The sequence below is a fragment of the Podarcis raffonei genome, chromosome 2, assembly GCF_027172205.1.
Source record: "Podarcis raffonei isolate rPodRaf1 chromosome 2, rPodRaf1.pri, whole genome shotgun sequence".
Classification (NCBI taxonomy): Eukaryota; Metazoa; Chordata; class Lepidosauria; order Squamata; family Lacertidae; genus Podarcis; species Podarcis raffonei.
Genome location: NC_070603.1, coordinates 87,883,596 through 87,903,596, shown reverse-complemented (window position 1 = coordinate 87,903,596; position 20,001 = coordinate 87,883,596). Strand labels below are relative to the sequence as shown.

General features: G+C 44.3%; 1 protein-coding gene across 4 annotated transcripts in view; it reads right to left on the bottom strand.

Moving 5' to 3' along the window:
* Positions 1-20,001, bottom strand: part of CFAP100 (cilia and flagella associated protein 100) — a 27,244-nt gene extending 7,243 nt beyond the window's left edge. Inside the window, exons 1-15 of one of the 4 annotated variants that reach the window (XM_053378026.1) lie at positions 19,759-20,001; positions 16,815-16,967; positions 16,320-16,394; positions 14,349-14,455; positions 12,245-12,437; positions 11,118-11,185; positions 9,926-10,089; positions 8,395-8,475; positions 7,275-7,441; positions 5,866-6,046; positions 5,121-5,181; positions 3,180-3,331; positions 2,124-2,259; positions 1,717-1,919; positions 38-131 (exon numbers count right to left, since the gene is read on the bottom strand). In XM_053378026.1, the coding sequence (XP_053234001.1) occupies positions 38-131; positions 1,717-1,919; positions 2,124-2,259; positions 3,180-3,331; positions 5,121-5,181; positions 5,866-6,046; positions 7,275-7,441; positions 8,395-8,475; positions 9,926-10,089; positions 11,118-11,185; positions 12,245-12,437; positions 14,349-14,455; positions 16,320-16,394; positions 16,815-16,881 (1,749 nt within the window). In that variant the 5' untranslated portion in view covers positions 16,882-16,967; positions 19,759-20,001. Of the gene's footprint in view, positions 1-37; positions 132-1,716; positions 1,920-2,123; positions 2,260-3,179; positions 3,332-5,120; positions 5,182-5,865; positions 6,047-7,274; positions 7,442-8,394; positions 8,476-9,925; positions 10,090-11,117; positions 11,186-12,244; positions 12,438-14,348; positions 14,456-16,319; positions 16,395-16,814; positions 16,968-17,735; positions 17,759-19,758 lie in introns of those variants that run through there. The other 3 variants (XM_053378024.1, XM_053378025.1, XM_053378028.1) reach the window with 3 other exon arrangements.

The following is a 20,001-nucleotide window of genomic DNA, read 5'->3' as shown; positions in this document are numbered from 1 at the left end:
TGCACAAGGACCAGTTGTCTGGAATAGCTGGACTTACCTTTCTCTTAACATCAGCTTGTGCTCTTGCCAGTGCACGCTGCAGCCTCTCTTCCTGTAATAGCCTCTGCTGCCTTATCTTTTCTTCTCTCATCCTGGCAAAATAAATGAAACAGATTAAGGGCTAGAAGTACACGTCATGTAAGCCAACTTTATCTGATTAGATTTCTATTAAGTTGAATTAGCACAAGGACTGGGACTCGGGCGTTTCCATGCCATGTGCTTCCATGTACACACAAAAACGACCCATTTCCCCCCTTTTTTTTGCTGGCAGCCCCTTAGGAACATAAGAAGCTGTCTTCTACTGAGTCAGATCATTGGCCTGTCTGGCTTAGTACTGTCTACACTGACTGGCAGCAGCTCTCCTAGAATTTTAGACACGGCTTCTCTGCTAGCCCTAACTGGAGGCACTGGGCATCAAAACTGTGACCTGCATGCAAAGCAGATGCTCTCCCACTGAGCCACAGCTCCTTGGCTCTTTATGGGGTGCTGTGACAAAACCCCCTGTCTATCAGAGGAAGACAGCTGCTACCAGAAGGAGAAAGTGAACAATTGTCTATGCACATGTGCTTTGAATCCCAGTTGAAAACTTGGCATTGGCACATTCTCTTGTCCAAGTAAATGGAACAGAGGTAGTTCAAAGTTTTAAGTCGGAATCTGCCACAAGTTTCTGAAATGTGCAGCTGTGGTTCAGCCTTCAAAAATGGGGTGAACTTTTTCTCTGTGCCTTAATTTTATTTCTCAGGGTGCATTATTTTTTAATAAATCGGTGCTGATTTATTTTTAAGTATGTTTAAACAGTAGGACTGACAAGCAACTAACAGTATCTGGCAGGCCTTGCCTCCTTTGCAGAGACAGCACAGGTTCCATCACAGGTCAAGTTTTCTATATGTTCTCACTTGGACTGGAGACAATAAGGCAATATGGTGCCTGCAGGTGCCAGCACTAGTACCTGCAATAGCATCCGTGAATGGTACCCAGGAAATACGCCCTCGTAAACCCACAATGCGGAAGACGGAAGGTGTGCTCTTCCTGCTCAGATCTTATTTGCACTGGCTCAGTTTCTCCTACATTGAACGCACCTCCTTAAACATGCCCATATTTATTGCGAGAAGTGAAGCTACAGGGAGCCAGGCAGAGGGCCTTCTCAGTAGTGGCGCCCACCCTGTGGAACGCCCTCCCATCAGATGCCAAGGAGATGAGTAAAAAACCTTTAGAAGACATCTGAAGGCAGCCTTGTACAGGGTAGCATTTCAATATTTCATGTTTTCTTATGTTATTATATATGCTGGAAGCCACTCAGAGTGGCTGGGTCAATAATAATAATTATTATTAATAATAATAATAATACCACCACCACCATCATCTATGCTCCTGTTCAGAACAAAGAGCTTCTCTCTCTTGAGTGAGCATGGTGATGAGGTGCCCTTTTCCCCTTGGTAGTGATGGTGCTGTCTCTCTACTTTAAATAATAATAATAATAATAATAATAATAATAATAATAATAATAATAATAATAATTTATTATACCCCACCCATCTTGCTGGGTTTGTTTCCCCAGCTGTTTTGTATTATGCCTTGGCAGCCATTTTGTGACTGGTGCCCACAGGACTTTCCTCCCCCAGCCTCCAAATGTGCCCTCTGCCCCTTCCCCAAAGAAGTGGGCAGCCCCCGTCAGACCTCATCCTTCGCTCCTTCTCCTTGGCCTTCTCGGCTTGTTCTATCTTGGCTGGAGGGATCCTCTCCAGGCACTCCAGTAAGTCGTCCAGCTGGTGCTCAATCACAGTCAGCATCTGCAGGGTTCCCAGGTTTGCCTCGTTTTCCCCAATGCAGCGCCGGTAGACTTCCAGCACCTTTCGATGCAAGCTCACCAACATTTTGTCCTGCGGGCAGGAGTCAGTATTAACCTCCACGAACCTGGGACTAGAACTAACACATTCCTTCGGAATAACACTTCCAGTATTATTCCCCACCCTCCACCAGAGAAAAAAGTGTCAAGCTCCCATCAGTGACAATCTCCAGGCACCTGTTATCTGTTCTTCTCCTGGCCAAGGTTGTTTAGTCATCAATTTCATTCAGATACATACCTGAACGTCAGCTTTGTATTCTCCAAAGGAAAAGACTCGGGATTTGAGTTCGAGGTCTGCTGCAGTCTCCTCCTCTTTCACAATGTTGGCTTGAAGGGTGACTGTAAGCTGCTTCAGTTGTTCTATTTCACGGTCCCTGGTCCAGAAGAAAACATTTTTTTAAAAAAATTAAGGAGTTTTGATATGTTTTATTTTCACACCATGTGCTAATCATGTGCAACAACTGCAGGCAGGTTAACTATGAAACTTCACTTACATTCAGCTTCCTAGCAAACATCTAATAACCTGTTTGCTAGGAAGCTGAATTCTGGATTCTTTTGGCATGGGGAAATGAGGTCTCTATTATGCAAGCATGGGAATCCTAATACAAGGTCCTCATGAGATGAATGCAGATCCAGATTTAGGTTTGATGAGGCCCTAAGCTACTGAAAGTAATGGGGCCCTTTATATGTCCAGCTGTCCTTTGTCAACAAGAAATTGTCGCTGTTTTTGGTTGTTGAATATATGCTATATGGTAATTTATGGAACTAATAGGTATCTAAAGCCATTTGCACATGTTGCCATGCAACCAGTCCATGCAGAATGTCGGCACCCTATATATAGAAATGAGCAGACCAGTGATATTTTAGGGAGCAGGCTAGCAGGCGGGGCCCATTACTTACACCATAGAAACCTACACAACACAAAACACTGTTGCTGTATGTAGGTTTTATTTTTTATTTTTTTTATCTTATAGTTTGGAAATGTACATCCAGGTTTTTTTCCTTTAATTTTTTTGGGGGCCCCCAAGAGAGAGGGGTCCTAAGCTATAGACTGTTTAGCTTATACATAAATCTGGCACTGGATGAATGAAAGTTGCGTGGATTCTATCATAGAGAAACACCCCCTCTCCAAAGTTTAATGGAGAAACTGGTCATATGTCCTATGAAATGTCTCTTTTTCCAGTCTGTGCTTCTCAGAATAGATTTTGATGATATAAATTGGAAACCACTCACGATGCAAAAGTATCTATGTATTGTGCAAATTCACTGTGGGCAATGTCCTTTTATCACTTACATTTTATTCCGCGTATTAGCCAAGGTATGCCGAAGTTCATCAAGGGTTTCCTCTGTTTCCTGAGAATTCTGAATTAGGGACAAGTTTTGTTCTTCCAACTCAGTGAACAGATTCAGCAGTTGGTGTGGATCTGTGAAGTACAACACCGGCTCCTGCAAAGGAAAGTGTTAGCATCAAGGAGTCCTTTCTGTTATGCACACAGGAGAATATGCACGGCAGGAGAGATTAGTGTATGGTTAACTACAGCATGCATGTTCTCCTTTGCTGCAAATAAAATGTGTATCCCAATACGCCTTTGATATATTGAGGAGTTACACCAGGGGTAGGCAAACAAAGGCCCAAGGGTCGGATCTGGCCCACTCACCTTCTAAATCCGGCCCGCGGACGGTCCGGGAATCAACGTGTTTTTACATGAGTAGAATATTTAAAATGCATCTCTGGGTTATTTGTGGGGCATAGGAATTCATTCATTTCCCCAAAAAAATAAAGTCCGGCCCCCCACAAGGTCTGAGGGAGAGTGGACCGGCCCTCTGCTGGAAATGTTTGCTGACCCCTGAGTTACACTGATGCCTGCAGTTGCCCCTCTCATGCTTCGGTCTGATGCCTAAGAACAGGTCTGGGCCCTAGCCTTGCATTGCTCTTCTCCTATTGTAACCTACCCTTGCAGGAGTTAGTATGGTTTCTTTGTAGTCAGCATTTAATTAGCAGAAACGAGTGACGGGCTAAAAGGGAGGATCAAAATGAGAAACTGACCAGCTGGCTGAGTCCATTTCTCACACTGCTGCTTTGGTGCCAGGGTCATCAGGCTGGTTTAGGAATGTTAATGCCAGTGGTGTCTAACCCACATGCAGACCCCTCAAGTGTCCCGATTTAATTGGGACACCCTGAATTAACAGAAGCTGCCCCGGCTTATGATACCAATCCGGGATGCTCCAATTTCTCCAGAGGCTACTCCAGGCTGCGCTGTGTCTCTCAATGTGGTGTGGGCTGCATCTCCCGAAACGGCATGGGGTGGGTAGGGCGACCTTCCTGGAGGCTGCACCAGGCCACGCAGCATCTCATGAGCAGGAAGCCAAAGACAGCAAAGGTAAGAGAGGAGAGGGAAGGAGGGGGAAAGCGAGTCAGCAAGGAAGAGGTCAGTGGCAGGGAGGGGCAAATGATGGATATGGGGATGGGGGGGAGATGCCCCGAATTTTTGGCACAAAATGTTGGAGGGTATGCATGTGGATATGAAGACACCAATTAGCCTTGCCAGCATAGTGTAACACTATACAGTACAGTGGTACCTCGGGTTAAGAACTTAATTCGTTCCGGAGGTCCGTTCTTAACCTGAAACTGTTCTTAACCTGAAGCACCACTTTAGCTAATGGGGCCTCCTGCTGCCGCTGCGCCGCCGGAGCACAATTTCTGTTCTCAACCAGAAGCAAAGTTCTTAACCCAAGGTACTATTTCTGGGTTAGCAGAGTCTGTAACCTGAAGCGTCTGTAACCTGAGGTACCACTGTATAAGAAAGGAGCCCCAGATGTCATAGAGCTGGAAAAGCTTCAAACCAGAAGCTCAGACCCTGAAACTCAGACCTGCGATGCTGCACCTGGGCTGTCAGAGGCCATGTCCATTGTTGTCCAAGGGACTCCTAGCAACCACAGGGGTCTTGCTTGGGAACCTTATGCTTTACTGTGCTTAACTCTTTACCAAGTAATACAAACTGTAGTATTATGCCTTATTTAGTCTCCTTAGGCTTTATTTAGCTCAAGGACAAAATAGTTCAGGGCTCTAATTAATTTACACTACATTCCTATGCTCACTTACTTACCTGTGAGTAAGTCTAACTGAGCTTAATGAGACTTACTTCTGAGTAAGCCAAACGAACCACAAGCAGCAAACCTCCATTTTGTAAATCAAAAGGAATACGTTCAATATGTTGGATTCAAGGTTACTAACCTCGTCGTCGTCATCATCATCAGACGGAGTCTCTGGAGTTTCCCTGTCTCCTGCAATGCTCCTGCAAAGGTTATTTCTAAGTTAGATGCTTGCACAACGTGACCATAACAATGGATAACTTGAGATTTAAAAATACAATAGAAATCAGTTTCTAGCCCTGCCCCTTTCAAAAGCTTGTGGCAAGCGATAACAGCGGAAAATAAAACACACAATGAAAACAAAATACAGTGGTACCTCCGGTTGTGGGCAGGATCCGTTCCAGAGGTCCAGCTGCATCCCACTTCTGCGCATGCATGGCGGTAGAGTGCTTCTGCGCAAGCGCAAAAGGTTAAACCCAGAAAACCCGAGGGTAATGTAAGTCGAAGTTCTACTGTGTCGCAATTAACTGCAAGCCTATACTAGCTTACTCAAAAGTAAGTCTCATAAAGTTCAATTAGACTTACAGGTAAGTGAGTGTAGGATTGTAGAATAAATTGTTTAGATCCCTTAGCTATTTTGTCATTACCCTTCTCAAGCTAAAATGTGGATGTAACACCAGCAGATTTTATTACAGAAGTTCTCTTTTTTCCTGTGTGCCACTTTTTACCAGCCTCATCACTTCACCAAGAGTTGCCAACCTGGCACCTCTGGGCAGGGCCTCCAGGCTGAGCTTTATTTTATATTTTATTTTTTAAGTAAGTCACAGGCATGATTGTATGCAGATCAATAATGTTGTCTTTATAATTCCTTCCCCTTTTGCACTTACGATCTTTTGCCAAGCTGGGATCTGAGGTTCTGCCTTGAAGACACCTGGCTGAGCCTAATAGAGTCCCTTCTAGCAAAAACTTGGCTTTGAGTCCTGGAGGAGCTCAAATCTGTTCCAGACAGGTCAAAACTGGAATGTTTTGGCAATGATCGGCTTTTCCTCCTTTGCTGCCAATCCCGGCCTGAGCAGGAGAAGGGAAAATGCGCCTTAAGTTATACAGACAAATACATTTCATGCAATTGAACTCAATGGGTATTCCTTCTGAGTAGAGGTGTATACATATTTTACCCCTACAGTTCACAGGACTTTCTTACAGGTAGGTGAGCCTAATGGTGTGTCATGAAAGAGCTTTTATGTAGGTAAAGGTAAAAGTAAAGGACCCCTTGATGGTTAAGTCCAGTCAAAGGTGACTATGGGGTTGAGGTGCTCATCTCACTTCAGGCCAAGGGAGCCGGTGTTTGTCCACAGACAGCTTTCCAGGTCATGTGGCCAGCATGACTAAACCGCTTCTGGCACAACTGAACACCGTGATGGAAACCAGAGCACACAGAAATGCTGTTTACCTTCCTGCCACAGCGGTACCTATTTATCTACTTGCACTGGCTTGCTTCTGAACTGCTTGGTTGGCAGGAGCTGGGACAGAGCAATGGGAGCTCACCCTATCATGCGGATTCGAACCGCCGACCTTCCAATCGGCAAGCCCAAGAGGCTCAGTGGTTTAGACCACAGCACCACCCATGTCCCTGTTGTTCAATGTACACACCAGCCCTGCCAGGGCCTCACCAGTTGTGGGACCCAGACTGTGAAACTGCCTCCCCCTGGACAGCAAATCGACTCTCCTTTACTGGTTTCAGTCTGCTGTTAAATCCTCCTTGTTCTGCTATGTGCAGTGGTGGTAAATGTTGAAATACAGGAGCTCAGCAAGAGAGCTCCCACAGCCACGCCCACAAGAAGAGTACCAAATAATACCAAATTTATTTGGATCATCTGACCATATAAGGATAGCAGATTAGCAAAGGGTGGTCTTGTGGATAGCATGGGATCAGGAGAGCTGCTTCCATGTCCTTAATCAACCATGTATCATTTATGAAATTCTCTGCAGAAAAAGCTGGGGGAAAGCACCATTGAAGTCAGCGGTGTTTCTCCTGACAATATTGGGCTCTAAGAAAAGGCTTTCAGACAGCTAAAATGTAGCATTTAGTATTTAATTAGAAAAGGAAGTGTTACCAATTTAAAACTGCCAGCATAAAATAAGAACCCCCTCAAAGTAAAGCAGAGAAGTATCTAGCCTTGGCTTGATTGTTTTCCTTATTCCCCAATTCCTTTATGCTAATCTGTCATAAACAACCATAAAATGGGAGGTGCACATGTGCCCAAACAATGGACAGTCCTTTGCTGGGAGCTCTTACTTTTGGAAGGTGCGAAATCTTTGTCAGGTACAATTTTCACCGTTTTTTCTTTGTCCTTCATTCGCTTTCTTTCATATTCCTCCCGCCACTCTTTGGGGGACAGCTGGAAGAGGAAGTCCTTGAATACTACATACTCCTGCATAGTGTCTTCAAACCTGGCGATCTCGCTAGAGGAGGAGGAGAAGTTCCATCAGGTTCCAGTCACCGTGAACAGAGTCATTTGCAGTCTTCTCTGCCCAGAGGCAGGGGCGGAGGAAGGGGGGGTGCTCCGCCCCGGGTGTCACCGCTGAGGGGGGTGACAAAATGGTGGGCGGCACTCACCGCAGGGCCTGCAGCGCGCCCGAGCCACGCATCTCTCCTGGGAGTGATGCGGTAGCTTGGGCACCTGAGGGATCCGCGCTGCCCCAACGGTCCACCCGCTGCCTCCCCCTCAGGTGTAGGGTGGCTCAGTGGGAGGAGGCAGGCAGACTCCTTGGTGGCCCTGTGGAGTGTCCTGCCCCAGCTGGCCCCGCCCCACGGGTGGCTGGCCCCGCCCCTGGGCACAGAGCAAGTGTCCCGCCCCAGGCACCCAATCGGCTTACTCCACCGCTGCCCAGAGGAAAAGCTTCCAGGGTTGGACCATTTCAACCCATGTATTTTGTCTCTTGGCAGAGGCAAAGCCACAGAGGGGTCTGCTTCATTTCAGCAACTACTAAACTTTCTACCTCAATAGAAGACTGTTACATCACACTGCTGCTGTTTCCCAACAGGGAAAGCTGTGGAACAGCCAGAGTTGGACCTCCCGCGTATAAATGTGGGGGAATAAAACTCTCCCTAAATCAAGTTTTTCAGATTAATCAAATCATCCTCTGCCTCGTGTCATGTCAAAAGTTGATTTCTCACAGATGTGGAATGGGTATTATGTGGTACCAGTTCCACAGACTATAGTGGTTGAGAGGGCAAGGTGATCGCACAGGTAAGAGGGTCCCCAAGTACATATAGTGATAGTAAGACTTTGGCCTGGTAGCAAATCAGCAACCAGTGCAGATCTCTTTGCAGGATTGGAGAAATAGCCTCTGGGGTATTACAAAAAATTACTATAACTGACAATAATTCCAAATATTTTCCAAACAATTCTGACCTTTGGATGTTCATCATTTGCGCAGTCAGTTCTCGGATCTCAAGGATCTTTTCCAGCTTGGCTTTGGTTTCCTTTTCGGCGCTAAGAAGGAGGCATCAAAACAACAGTTACCTGAAGAACAGCAGCAGGGGATGAAGCAGCGTGGGACTAAAGGTCCTTCTCCCTGAAAAGCCAGATGCAGCTGCTCAGAGAGAGAGAGAGAGAGACAGAGAAAGAAGCTTCTTCCAGCTTCCTTGCCTCTGTGACCTCCCAGCTCAGCCTTGTCCATACAGGGCTCTTCTGCATGGCAGCCTTATCTGGACTCAGCACTCCTCATGTATGTAAGTTTGCAGTTGCATCTTCAGAATGCCACCCCATATTCTCCATTTAATCCAGATTTAGTTTCCACAGGAAATCTGATAAATGGGCATCGTAAATCTGGATTAAATTGTGGGGTAGGGTGGGAACGGGGTGGCATTTGGATGAGAATGCTGGACCCTGTGGAAAAACTTGTAGGCATGAGCAGGACTGAGTCCGTAATAAACTTGTGCTGCCTTTGAGTGTGCAGTCATTGGCAAGATATGTGGGGCCTTTTAAAATCCCACCCACATGCACCTTTCCGGGCATCTTCAGTCTTGATGTGGAGTTTAGTCCCTGGTTATCAGTTTCTTGTTTCCATTTAAAAATAGCTTATTTGCCACAGCATATATTTCAAACATTCTCGTGATCTTAAAAACCATAAAACAACACACCATGTGCTCCAATCTCATTGAAAGGAAGGAATACATTATATCTGCAACGATTTGAAAGGTTAAAATGTATACTTCAAGTATTCCAAACTATGTTACCCACCCCAAACACTACCCCTCCATTTGCCTCACTACCTGTGTGTTCAATAAAATTGTCCCCTACTGTGTAGAAGTTTTTCTTTTAGCCTCTTTCTACCTGCAGTTTCCATGTTAGATTTTCCAACAAAGCTGTCTGCCAGACCGCATCATACCACTTATCCATGGTCAACATTGCAATGTTTTCCATGTTCTGGCTATGGTCATTCTTCCCGCAGTCAGTAAATGGGTTATAAGATATTTATTTCTAGTTCTTGGTTAGCCCTGACTGTACAAATTAAGCAATGCCAGTCCTGGAGACATAGGAACTGTCTGCCATGTAATCAAAGATATCTCTGCAAAGACATTTTCCCAGAATTTTTCTATTTTTGAACACTCCCATCACATATTTCTGTATGTCCCAATAGTGGGACACCTTCTTCAACACAAAGGAGAGCTGCTGGGTTTTATACAAGCTAGACATCTAGGTGTTAAATACCAGCCATGTGAAATTTTGAGGGCTCTTTCTCTTGTCAATGCCGGAATAGATTTATACGAGGCTTTGATCCACAGTCCATTCCACGCGTCTTCCTCAATTTCTAAATCCCAATTTGATTCCCACCATTCTCTCATATTATTCTGGGGAGGGAAACACTGTGGCTATATTGGAAAACACACACACACAAAAAATCTAATGTGACAGTATGGAGTCCAAATTCCAGCATTACATTTTCAAGGCTTGTGCAGAATTCCTATCATTCTCCTTCAGGAACTCATCAAACATGGCGGCATCCTTCTCAAGGTCTTCCTCGGCTCTTTCCAGCTTTGCTTCTTCTTCAATGGCCAAGTTTTCCAGCTTCTGGATCTCATCTTTCTTTACCGTTACAGCATACTGGAATTTAGGCCAAAAAGAAGAGAAAAATTACTGCCCCACACTGGAGACTTGCTGAATTGTGTTTGTTACGATTCTTGACTCAGCTCAGCAACCCTTTAAAGTCGCGTATGAAAAGAAATGCAATGCAAAAAGATTGCATTATCTCCCCAAAGTCATGTAGGGAGTCCAAAGTCTATACCCAAGTCTACTGAGTCCCAATCAAATACATTTTCTTGAAGGTAAAATAATTGCTTCCTAGAGCTGGATCAATTCTGCCTGTGGCCTGCAAAGGAGAGGTCATAGGGAACAGCAGATAATAGGATAGGGTTCAAAACACCACTAAGGCATGAAGCTCACTGGGTGACTTTGGGTCAGTCACCATCTCTTAGCCTAACCTACCTCACAGGGTTGTTGTGAGAATGAAATGGGAAGGAGGAGAACCATATACACCGCCTTGAAATTCTTGGAAGATAAAGGCGGCATATACATGCAAAATAAATCAAATGTCACCCCCCCGGGATGGCATCCAGAGCAGACGTATCCCCCCGCACCCCTATTCCTCCGACAGTGGTTGCCATATGTCCGGATTTCCCCAGACAATTTTTTTAGTGATTTCCATCTTGACACTACTTCCAACTGCAGTATTCCGGATATGTCTGGGAAATTCCGGATGTATGGCAACCCTAGCTAATTAAATAAGCACATGGTACAGTCCTTTCAGGATCGTACCACTATAAGATGCCAGCAGTAGCCACTATATCTAACTCTATTCTCACATGAAAGTCTCCCTGCAGGAAGAAAGCTAGCACGAACACATATGATCACAACTGTAACCTGCTCTTCCTCCTCCAATGATGTATGCAGTCTCCCTCCATTATACCTTCACAACATTCTAAAGTTGGAAACAGTGGCCTGTCCAGGTCCACTCACTGAGCGCCATGACTGAGCAGGGACCTGAAGCCAGCTGTCCCAAGCCAAGCCCATTGCTTTGACTGCTGCCCTCCACTGGCTCAGAATCAAATTCCACCCAAACTGAAGCCATATACCTGCAGCAAGAACATCTGCCGTTTCTGATTGATGTAGTCGTGCATGGTCTCTCTTTCGACGACCTGGTCTAGAAAAAGAAAGAAAGGCAGGAGGGAGAGAGACAATTGTGCAAAGTAGAGACAGAACAAGCAGCTGCGAAGCAAAGGCAGACCATGTGCAAAAAAGCTGTGTTCAGAGAGTTTCAAGAATCAGTATCAATTCCCCAAGAAGTTGAGATGCACTTGCAACTAAGAGTCTACAACCAGCTACATCAGGGGTGGAGGAACTCAGGCCCTGGCCTCTAGATTTGGCCTTTGATGCTTTCCCAAGGCTACACCCCTCACTGGCGCAGCTTCACAACCTCCGTGAGCATTTTTGCCTAGTTGGGAATGTGCCCTTGAACTCTGAACCTGCTTCTTTCTTTTCTGGATGGAAGACAGAGAGGGTTGTGGGTAAGTACCCATTTAAATCAGCTTGCTGCGTAAACATTAAACCAGGCACCCCCAACCTTGGGCCCTCCAGATGTTTTGGACTACAATTCCTATCATCCCTGACCACTGGTCCTGTTAGCTAGGGATCACTGGAGCTGTAGGCCAAAACATCTGGAGGGCCACAGGTTGGGGATGCCTGGATTAAACATACATTCAGCATTCTGCCTGCTTTGACATCTAGCCCTGCCCACCCTCATGCGGCCCCCCAAAGGTTGCCCAGAAAGGAATGTGGCCCTCGGAATTTAAACAAAGGTTCCTCACCCCTGAGCTACATGGATATTTCCCCCACAGAGCGTCTGCCCCCTAACCCACTGTTGCTTTTCTCTCTGTGGAAGCAGGTGCCCACAATTCTGAATGGAAAAAAAGCTGGAAGGGAAAGGGTCAAGCACATGTGCGTACGCACACCCAAACCCTGGGGCACTCCTTTACTAAAGACTACAACATCCTATGGCTGCTTTCGGTTTGAAAAATGAAACATATTGGAGAAACATGTAGGCAATTGCACATCATGGGTTGTTTTTGCCTGAGGTCTTTTGTTACTGGAGATGTGTCAGCAACTGAGCCTGGAGGCTGAAGCAGTGGGTGTTCTGTCACCCAAACTGCCGTCAGTCTCTTGGTTGTGTCCTGATCTGGATGCTTTCTGTAAAGATCCCTACCTTTAGTGACTGCTATCTTCCAAGAGATGCTTTCTCGGAGAGCTTTGAGGCGCTCTGCTTCTGCAGCCAACTCTTTGTCTTCCGCTTCCTCTTCCATTTGGATTTCTTTCTTGAAGCCAGATTGTTTGGCACCTTGCAGGGTGGAGCAGGTCATCTTCTCGTGAACCTTCAAAGTCTTCCTTCGCTCTCGCTCCTAAGGGTAAAAAGGGGGTAGGCTTATTGCTCCATCGAGTTTTCAGTAACCTCTAAGATTGCTTCGAATATACCATATTTTTTGCTCTATAAGACTCACTTTTTCTCTCCTAAAAAGTAAGGGGAAATGTGTGTGCGTCTTATGGAGTGAATGCATGCTGCGCAGCTATCCCAGAAGCCAGAACAGCAAGAGGGATTGCTGCTTTCACTGCGCATTGTGCGTCTTGTGGTCTGGTGCGTCTTATAGAGAGAAAAATACGGTGTGTGTGTGTGTGTGTGTGTGTGTGTGTGTGTGTATGTGTGTATGGTGGTGGTGGCCAATGGTGACCAACTAGAGGGACTGGTATGAATGGAACCTCTGCAAAAATCAGATCTGACTGCTCAACCTCTAACAGCCAACACCTATTTTGGTTAGGAATGTCCAGACAGCAAATTTTATTAGGAATTGTAGATATCGAGATTCCAAAGGAACAGAAAAGACTCTTTATGTATGCAGCGACCACCTAACGGATGCTGTTAGCCCAGAGATGGAAAGAAGAAGAAGAATGGAAAATCAAGCTGTTGGAGTTTGACAAAATGGCATAACTGACCGGAAAGTTCAGGAAGCAAGAAGACAAAAGCTTCAAGAAAGAATGGGAAAGATTTATAATTTATCTAAGAGACCACTGTAAACAAATGAAAACTTTAGCAGGATTTTAACACCACTTGTAATGTACCAAAGACTTTGGATAATACGGATAGACCTAAAATATGGATGATGAAATAATACGCAGTTGTAAATGATGACAATAGCACCATGGAGGGGATGGTGGGAAGTCCGGAGTTTCATAGAAATCTCTAAATCTGAGTATGTATTTGATATTGTTATAATTTTATACTTCTAAAATTAAATTTTAAACTATTTATGGGGGAAAAGGAATGTCCAGAACAGCATAAATTGGTTGTGGACTCAAGCCTGAGCTGATTGTGACAATGTAAAGGGGGAAAGATGTCCCAGAGGTGATGGCTCATATGGATTCTCATGTGCCTTGACACAGATATAGTTCTACTTGCAAAGTCATAGCGACGTGGGAAGCTGTCTTATAATGAGCCAGAATATTGTCAGCACTGAATGGCAGCAGATTGCCAGGGTCTTTCTAGTCCTACCTGGAGATTCTGGGGGTCGAACCTTGAGATCTTTTGCATCCAAGACACAGAGCCACAGTCCATCTCCTAAAGTCATCCAGCAAGCCCAAAGATGATCTCAGAACTCAGCGCTGAGCTTCAAGTTCCAAGACCAGCACTTCAGGCTACCTCAGCGCTGTTGACTTCCAGATTCGGAAACAGCCCTCTCCCATAGTTTCTCCCCAACATATTGGGTATTCTGGGGTATACTGCTTTTGAACATGGAGGTTCTACTTGGCTCTCATGGCTAATTGATGAGAGATTTATCCTCGATGAACTCAGCTAATGCCATTTTTTAAAGTACTTTAAATGAGTGGCTATCGCTACATTTTAGGGCAGCATATTCTAGAATCTAATTTCGTACTGCACAGAGAGGTACTTTATTTTATCTGCCCTAAAAAAAAAGAAAAGAATTTGATCAGTTGGATTGCTCTTTTCTGTATTTTTATGAGCACTTTTTATTTATAACATTTGTTTCCAGCTCACTTTCCAAGGAGCTCAGAGCCTCATTTTAGAGATTTCCCTGGATATATGCAAAATCGCAGCATGTGAACACACTGTTCCCGCAACATGTTTCCTGACCCTATGATCTATAGTTGTATTAATGTATTTTAATTTTTTAAAAATGTATTGCTTTGCTCCTTGCTGCCCTGGGCAAGACAGAAATGTAATAAACAATAACAATAATGCTACACTGCTTGTGGTCAAGAAAGATTTCCTCCAGGAACCTCCTGTGATTGGTACATACCGCTCTTGCCTTTTCCTTCTGCCTGTCTCGCAGCAAGAAGATATCGATATCTGAAGGGATTTTAAACGGGTTCTTGTCTAACTGAAAGTCTGTGGCACCACTAGAAGCTGCAAGAAACAGGAAGTTATAAGCGGGTGGGGTGGGGTGGGGGGAACAGCTGCCCTTCGGGGGAAAAAGCTTGCACAATGCTAATTGGTGATCTGCATGTGTGGACAGCCACTACAGATGGATGGCACCCCAACACAGATTTTATTTTAAAATGGCAACTTAAAAAAATATACGAATATCACCTGAGAAGAGACTTCCCTCCCCTTTCTCTCACATACAGCATTCTAATATTTGTATTTTATATGCATGTAGTATATAAAAACAAAGTATTTCCCCCCCCCTTCACAAGTTTTGTTTCTCCCCATCTGAAGATTAATCTTTTTTAAAAAAAACACACACAAAAAGAACACACAAAACGCAAAATTATTAATGGCTCTTTGCAGCCAGCTGTTTTGGAACTACAATTCCCACCATCCCTTTTAGGGCAACTGAGTATTGTTCTTGTTTTGCTTTATATTTGCTGCAAAGTTGGTGCCTAAGCTTTCTTTGCAGGCCAGAATGAGATTGATCCTGACTGTCCTCAAGTCCAGTGCAATTTGGGACCACATCAGACATGCTGATGGCGATGAATTAGGGCAGACATGTCCAAGGCGTCAATCGGGATCAACAGATCGATCCTTGAATGGGTTTCCATCGATCACAATATGGCCAGGCAGCCTTTGCTCCTCCCTCGCAGCCGGGACTAGGCTGTGGGAGGGAACAAGCTGCGGCTCCACTTCTGTGGTCCCATGAGCCGGCGGCCTGAATGGGGCTTGCAAGGCGGCTGCAGGAGGGAGGGACTTCTTCTTCATCATCATCATCATTTTATTTGTATGCCACCATTCCATAGTTGGACCATGCTCAAGGCAGTTTACAACATGACAAGATTTACATAATTACAAACATAAGTCCTAAACAATAAATAAAACATATCAAAAAGTACACAACCAAATGGAAACAATTTCCACATAAATCATAAGATCTAAGACCAAAGATAGAACAATAATATCAATGTTCAATAGCCTCTGCTTTTGTAGCTGGAGTAAGTCTGCACTCCACCCTCCCAGGCCAGACTTGTGCCTTCGCTTGCGGTCCCATGAGCTCTGGAGCACATGCCTCTCTCACTTCACTCTGCTAAGGAGGCCGCCTTTGGCTGGGCGGCCCTCGCTGGGTGCTGCAGGACCACACTCGTGTGGCGGGGAGAGGGTGCAGCATTCCCCCTCGAGAGCAAAGGAAATTGGGGTGCAGGGTGCCATGTTCTACATACGGGATGAGGCCTTTCCTTCCTCCTCCATACTGAGCGACCTGTGGCTTAATCAGCTGTCGCCTCCATTTGGGCAATACATAGAAGGCAGTGATGGAATCAACCGTGAATCCGTGCTAAGGAAAGAAAGGTTTTTTTTCTGGCCACCAACACCTTACTCCCTGCCCCCAATGACAATGGGAGAGTGTGGTAGATCACTGCCAGTTTTTAATGCTGAATAGTAGATTGCAGCCAACTTGAGGTTGGACACCCCTGCATTAGGGTATCTCCACCTTCACTCTCTCTTCCTCTCCAGGCTGCTTCTGGACTTGTCTCCATTTTGCAGGTGGGATTCAGGTTGTGTAATCAAAGGTCACACTCACACCATGCATTTAAAGCACTGTGGTGTTACTTTAAATGGCCATGGCTTCCTGCAAAGAACTCTGGGAGCTGTAGTTTGTTAAGGGTGCTAAGAATTCTTAGTAGACCCTTATGTCCACCTCCCAGAGCTACAGTTCCCAGAGTTCCCTGGGATAAAAGGTAGAAGGGGAGCTACATCAGATTGAACAATTTAAGAGGAAAACTGGAACATATATGCAATTATAAAACAGAAATAGTAAAAATCTGCAAGACTGTCTTACCTAGTTTTGATTCACCTGACTGAACTGAGGGAATTGTAAACACATCTCCAACTTGCCGAGATGTCAGTCTTTCTCCTGGAACAATAAGAATCAATCCCACTCTTAGTCATGGATATCTCAGGAGTTGGAAAAAAGACTTGAGGTTTCAGGAAGCGAGGGTAATGCTTCACATTTTGGAACTAATGCTCAAGTGATAGGACCTGCACCATGAGGACTGTTCAGATCAGGAATGGCCAACCAAGTCCCTGTGGGCTTTATTTAGTGCCCCAGATTTCCAGCTTACTTTCTATTCCGTCTCTTTTTTTTAAGTAAGCCTTGATAGAACCTTAGATATGAGGCAAAATGTACAGACATATAAAAATATATATCCCACAAATGTCTACGTCCTGGAGATTTCTGTATTCTTCAGAAGCTCCTCAGATTACGACATGAGTTTTCAAACCAAACGGGCCAAGCCAGTTAACTAAAGTGGTGAGAAAGAAAGAGAAAACTTACTGTAAGTTGCTTCAGAGCTCTCTGCATTCAGAGATGTATCTGAACGAGCAAAAGAGACTACAGACATGTTGGCGACGTTCTGCCTTAATAAAATACAGGGTAAGGTTTACACTGGACGTTGGCTTCCCCCAAACCGTATGCTGCGTTCACTTCCTAGAACATAAGCAGAAAAACAGAATTGATGCACCAGGCGAGTGGGGAAGAGCCAACTGCAGCTATGTTGCTCAGTCTCTGTAGGAAAATAAAATAAAATTGATATATAAATATTCAGAGGGACAAGTAAAAACTACTACTGAGGCTGTGTGCACACTATACATTTAAAGCTTATTCAAAGCTCATTTTCCCACATCAAAGAATTCTGGCCACTGCAGCTTACCTCTCAGAGAACTGCAATTCCAAGCAGCCTTTAAAAATATAAAGCAGTCTAGAAATGAAATCAACAACAACAACAACAACAACAACCCTTTACAAACTTTAGTGCCCAGTTTTTTGAGGGAGAAAATGTTTTTTTAATGTGCTTTAAAGGTACATATCTTACACAAGGGCACTTCCAGACAATCTGCTTATTGAGCATTCACCCTAATTAGTTTGCAGGGAGATTAAACGGCATTGGCTATTTAAGGAGCATTCATTCGGATGAGTTTGTGGGGAAGTTAGATGGCATTGCATGGAAGCATGTATTATCCCTCATATTTCTGTGCATTTCCTCATTGCTTCTCTTATTTCAACATGTCTGATCTTTTGGGGAAGAGGGTTTGTCACCCAAGACCTCCCAAACAACTACAATTGTGCAGCCTGAATTTGCAGATATGTGATTGAATCCCACCCAAAAATAGTGACTGTCTGGAAGCACCCAAAAACATTAATCACAAAAAGCCTGAATAATCGTTTTAGACATGTTAATGGCAAGCTTAAAAGGACCTGATGCACTGCAACAGAGATTTGGTTTCAAAGGTTAGGTAGGGGCCATGGGTAGTCATGTTCATTAGGCAGTGATTCCCCAGCCTTGTTGAAGGGACCACCACAAAGTCATTTGTGTCATCAGAGCCAAAGTCCAGGGCCCCACTCAACTGAATGAATAGGAGGACCCAAAATTTTTACGATTGAGGGGAAAGTTTCCATTAAGAAGTTTTCCCATCTCAAAGAAGCAGAGAAAGTACAATTTAATTGTAAAATTGCAATTTGTTTCAGCTGAGGCAATTATTCTTCCTGGTGATTAATTATTATTACAATATGCAAATATTTAGTTTATACAAGCACTTCCAACAAAACATTTAGGAACGGTCCTTCTTAACGAAAAATCACATGCAAAAAGCCTCCATACTTCTTTCAATACTACAGTATGACCAATGCCCTTAACTTCTGTTTGTTTGTGATGCACTCATGGGCGTAGCCAGGATTTTTGTTGTGGTGGGGACAGAACTTTGTTGGAGTGTAGAACCAACATAATTGGTCAGTTAGGTAAGTAAGTATTTCTATTGTTTTACTTGATCCAAGGGGGCAACTGCCCCCTCTGGCTATGCCCATGGATGCATTATGCACTGTTTTATATTGTACTGATATCTGTGTACCAAAAGTGAAATAAAATATTATGGGGGTGAAACTTACATACTCCTACAGCTACAGGTCTTATCTTTCCAAGCTATTTGAATTGATTCAAGTTAAGTCAGAGAAATGGAACCAAGTTACGGATGAAATGTGCATAAAGTCTTTGCAGGACCTGAACCACAAGTAAATCACTACATCTGATAGAACCAATCCTATAATTTGTGGGATAGTCTTAACTTTCAAGACTAGCTTTGCATATTATAATACTTTGAGGTAATTCTTTAAGATAATAACTACTTAACGAACAGTAGCATTGTGAGATTTCATACAGCACACAATCCAAATCAGGTTTACAGGGAAGGAAGTCCCACTGTGCTCAATGGGATACGCTGCATGATCTTTGTTTACACAGAAATAAACCCACTCTTTCAATGGGGCATGTGATCATAGAAGCTGCCTTATGCTGAGTGAGAAAATTGATCCAGCTAGTTCAGTATTGTTGACAGTGACTGACAGCAGCTCTCTAGGTTTTCAGGCGAGGGATATTTCCAGCCCTACCTGGAAATGCAGAAGATAAAATTGGGGATTTTCTACAGGCAAAGGATTTAATCTACCATTGAGCTACACCCCTTCTCCACAAAAGTCACTTAGGGCACACTGCTAAGTAAATGTGCATAGGGTGCAGCTTTTCTTGCAAGTCTGTATACAGTCGCAGCCTGCTAACTTCCTTTAAAAAAAGCAAACTAATTATATTTAACCAGTTGCAGAGCAGAGAGATTAAAGATGTTTATTCAGTATAGCCTGCTCTTTCCCAAAAGCTGAGCCCAGGTTACAATGTAAAAAGCTTAAGAAATGAAATAGATTGCATTGCCTTCTAAATGCCAAACTGACAAATGTCAAGAGCAACCTGAACCCCCGAGGTCTATAATTTCTCCCTCCCTCAGAAAGGTTACACACACAAAACATAAACATTAAAACATTGGTGCTTTGAATGAGCAGGTTGTCCTTAAAAGTACAAATATATAAATCAGCTGTCAAGAGCAAAAACAGCAACTGGGCTGAGAAAACACTGGAAATATTTTTAACCCCCCTGACGGGAATTTAAGAGGCAGATGAATGACCATAGATGTAAATATTTTGGAAGGGAAACTTATTCCACAGGCAGCTGGATCTTCAACTTTAAATATTTGCGGATGTGTGCGCCTGGGTAACGCTACCGCTGAGTAAAGGCCACAAGAGCTTAGTTTCTTTTGAGGATATGGTCTGCTTCCACGAAAGTCACAGTAATTCTCCCCTTAAAAACATGCATTTAGCCTGTCGACTTCCCTGCTTTCAGACAACTCAGAGACCTATCTCTCAACAATGCATACAAGGTTTAACAAAGCACATAGCTCACCCTGAATTCTCAGTTGTGACGAGAAAAACAACAACACCGTAACTGAAAAATACAAGGAAGGAAAACCAAGTTCAGATGTGCCCCATTTAAACGCTTCATTTAACTGCAAGCAAGAATCCTCGGCGTCTGGAAAGCCCCTTCGGCCACCTGCGTTAAAGCGCAGCTGCACTTCTGCACCAGAGACACGATTTGGTGTCTCGACGTTCTGCCTTTGCCATTGTTCTCCTATATTGTTTACGTCGC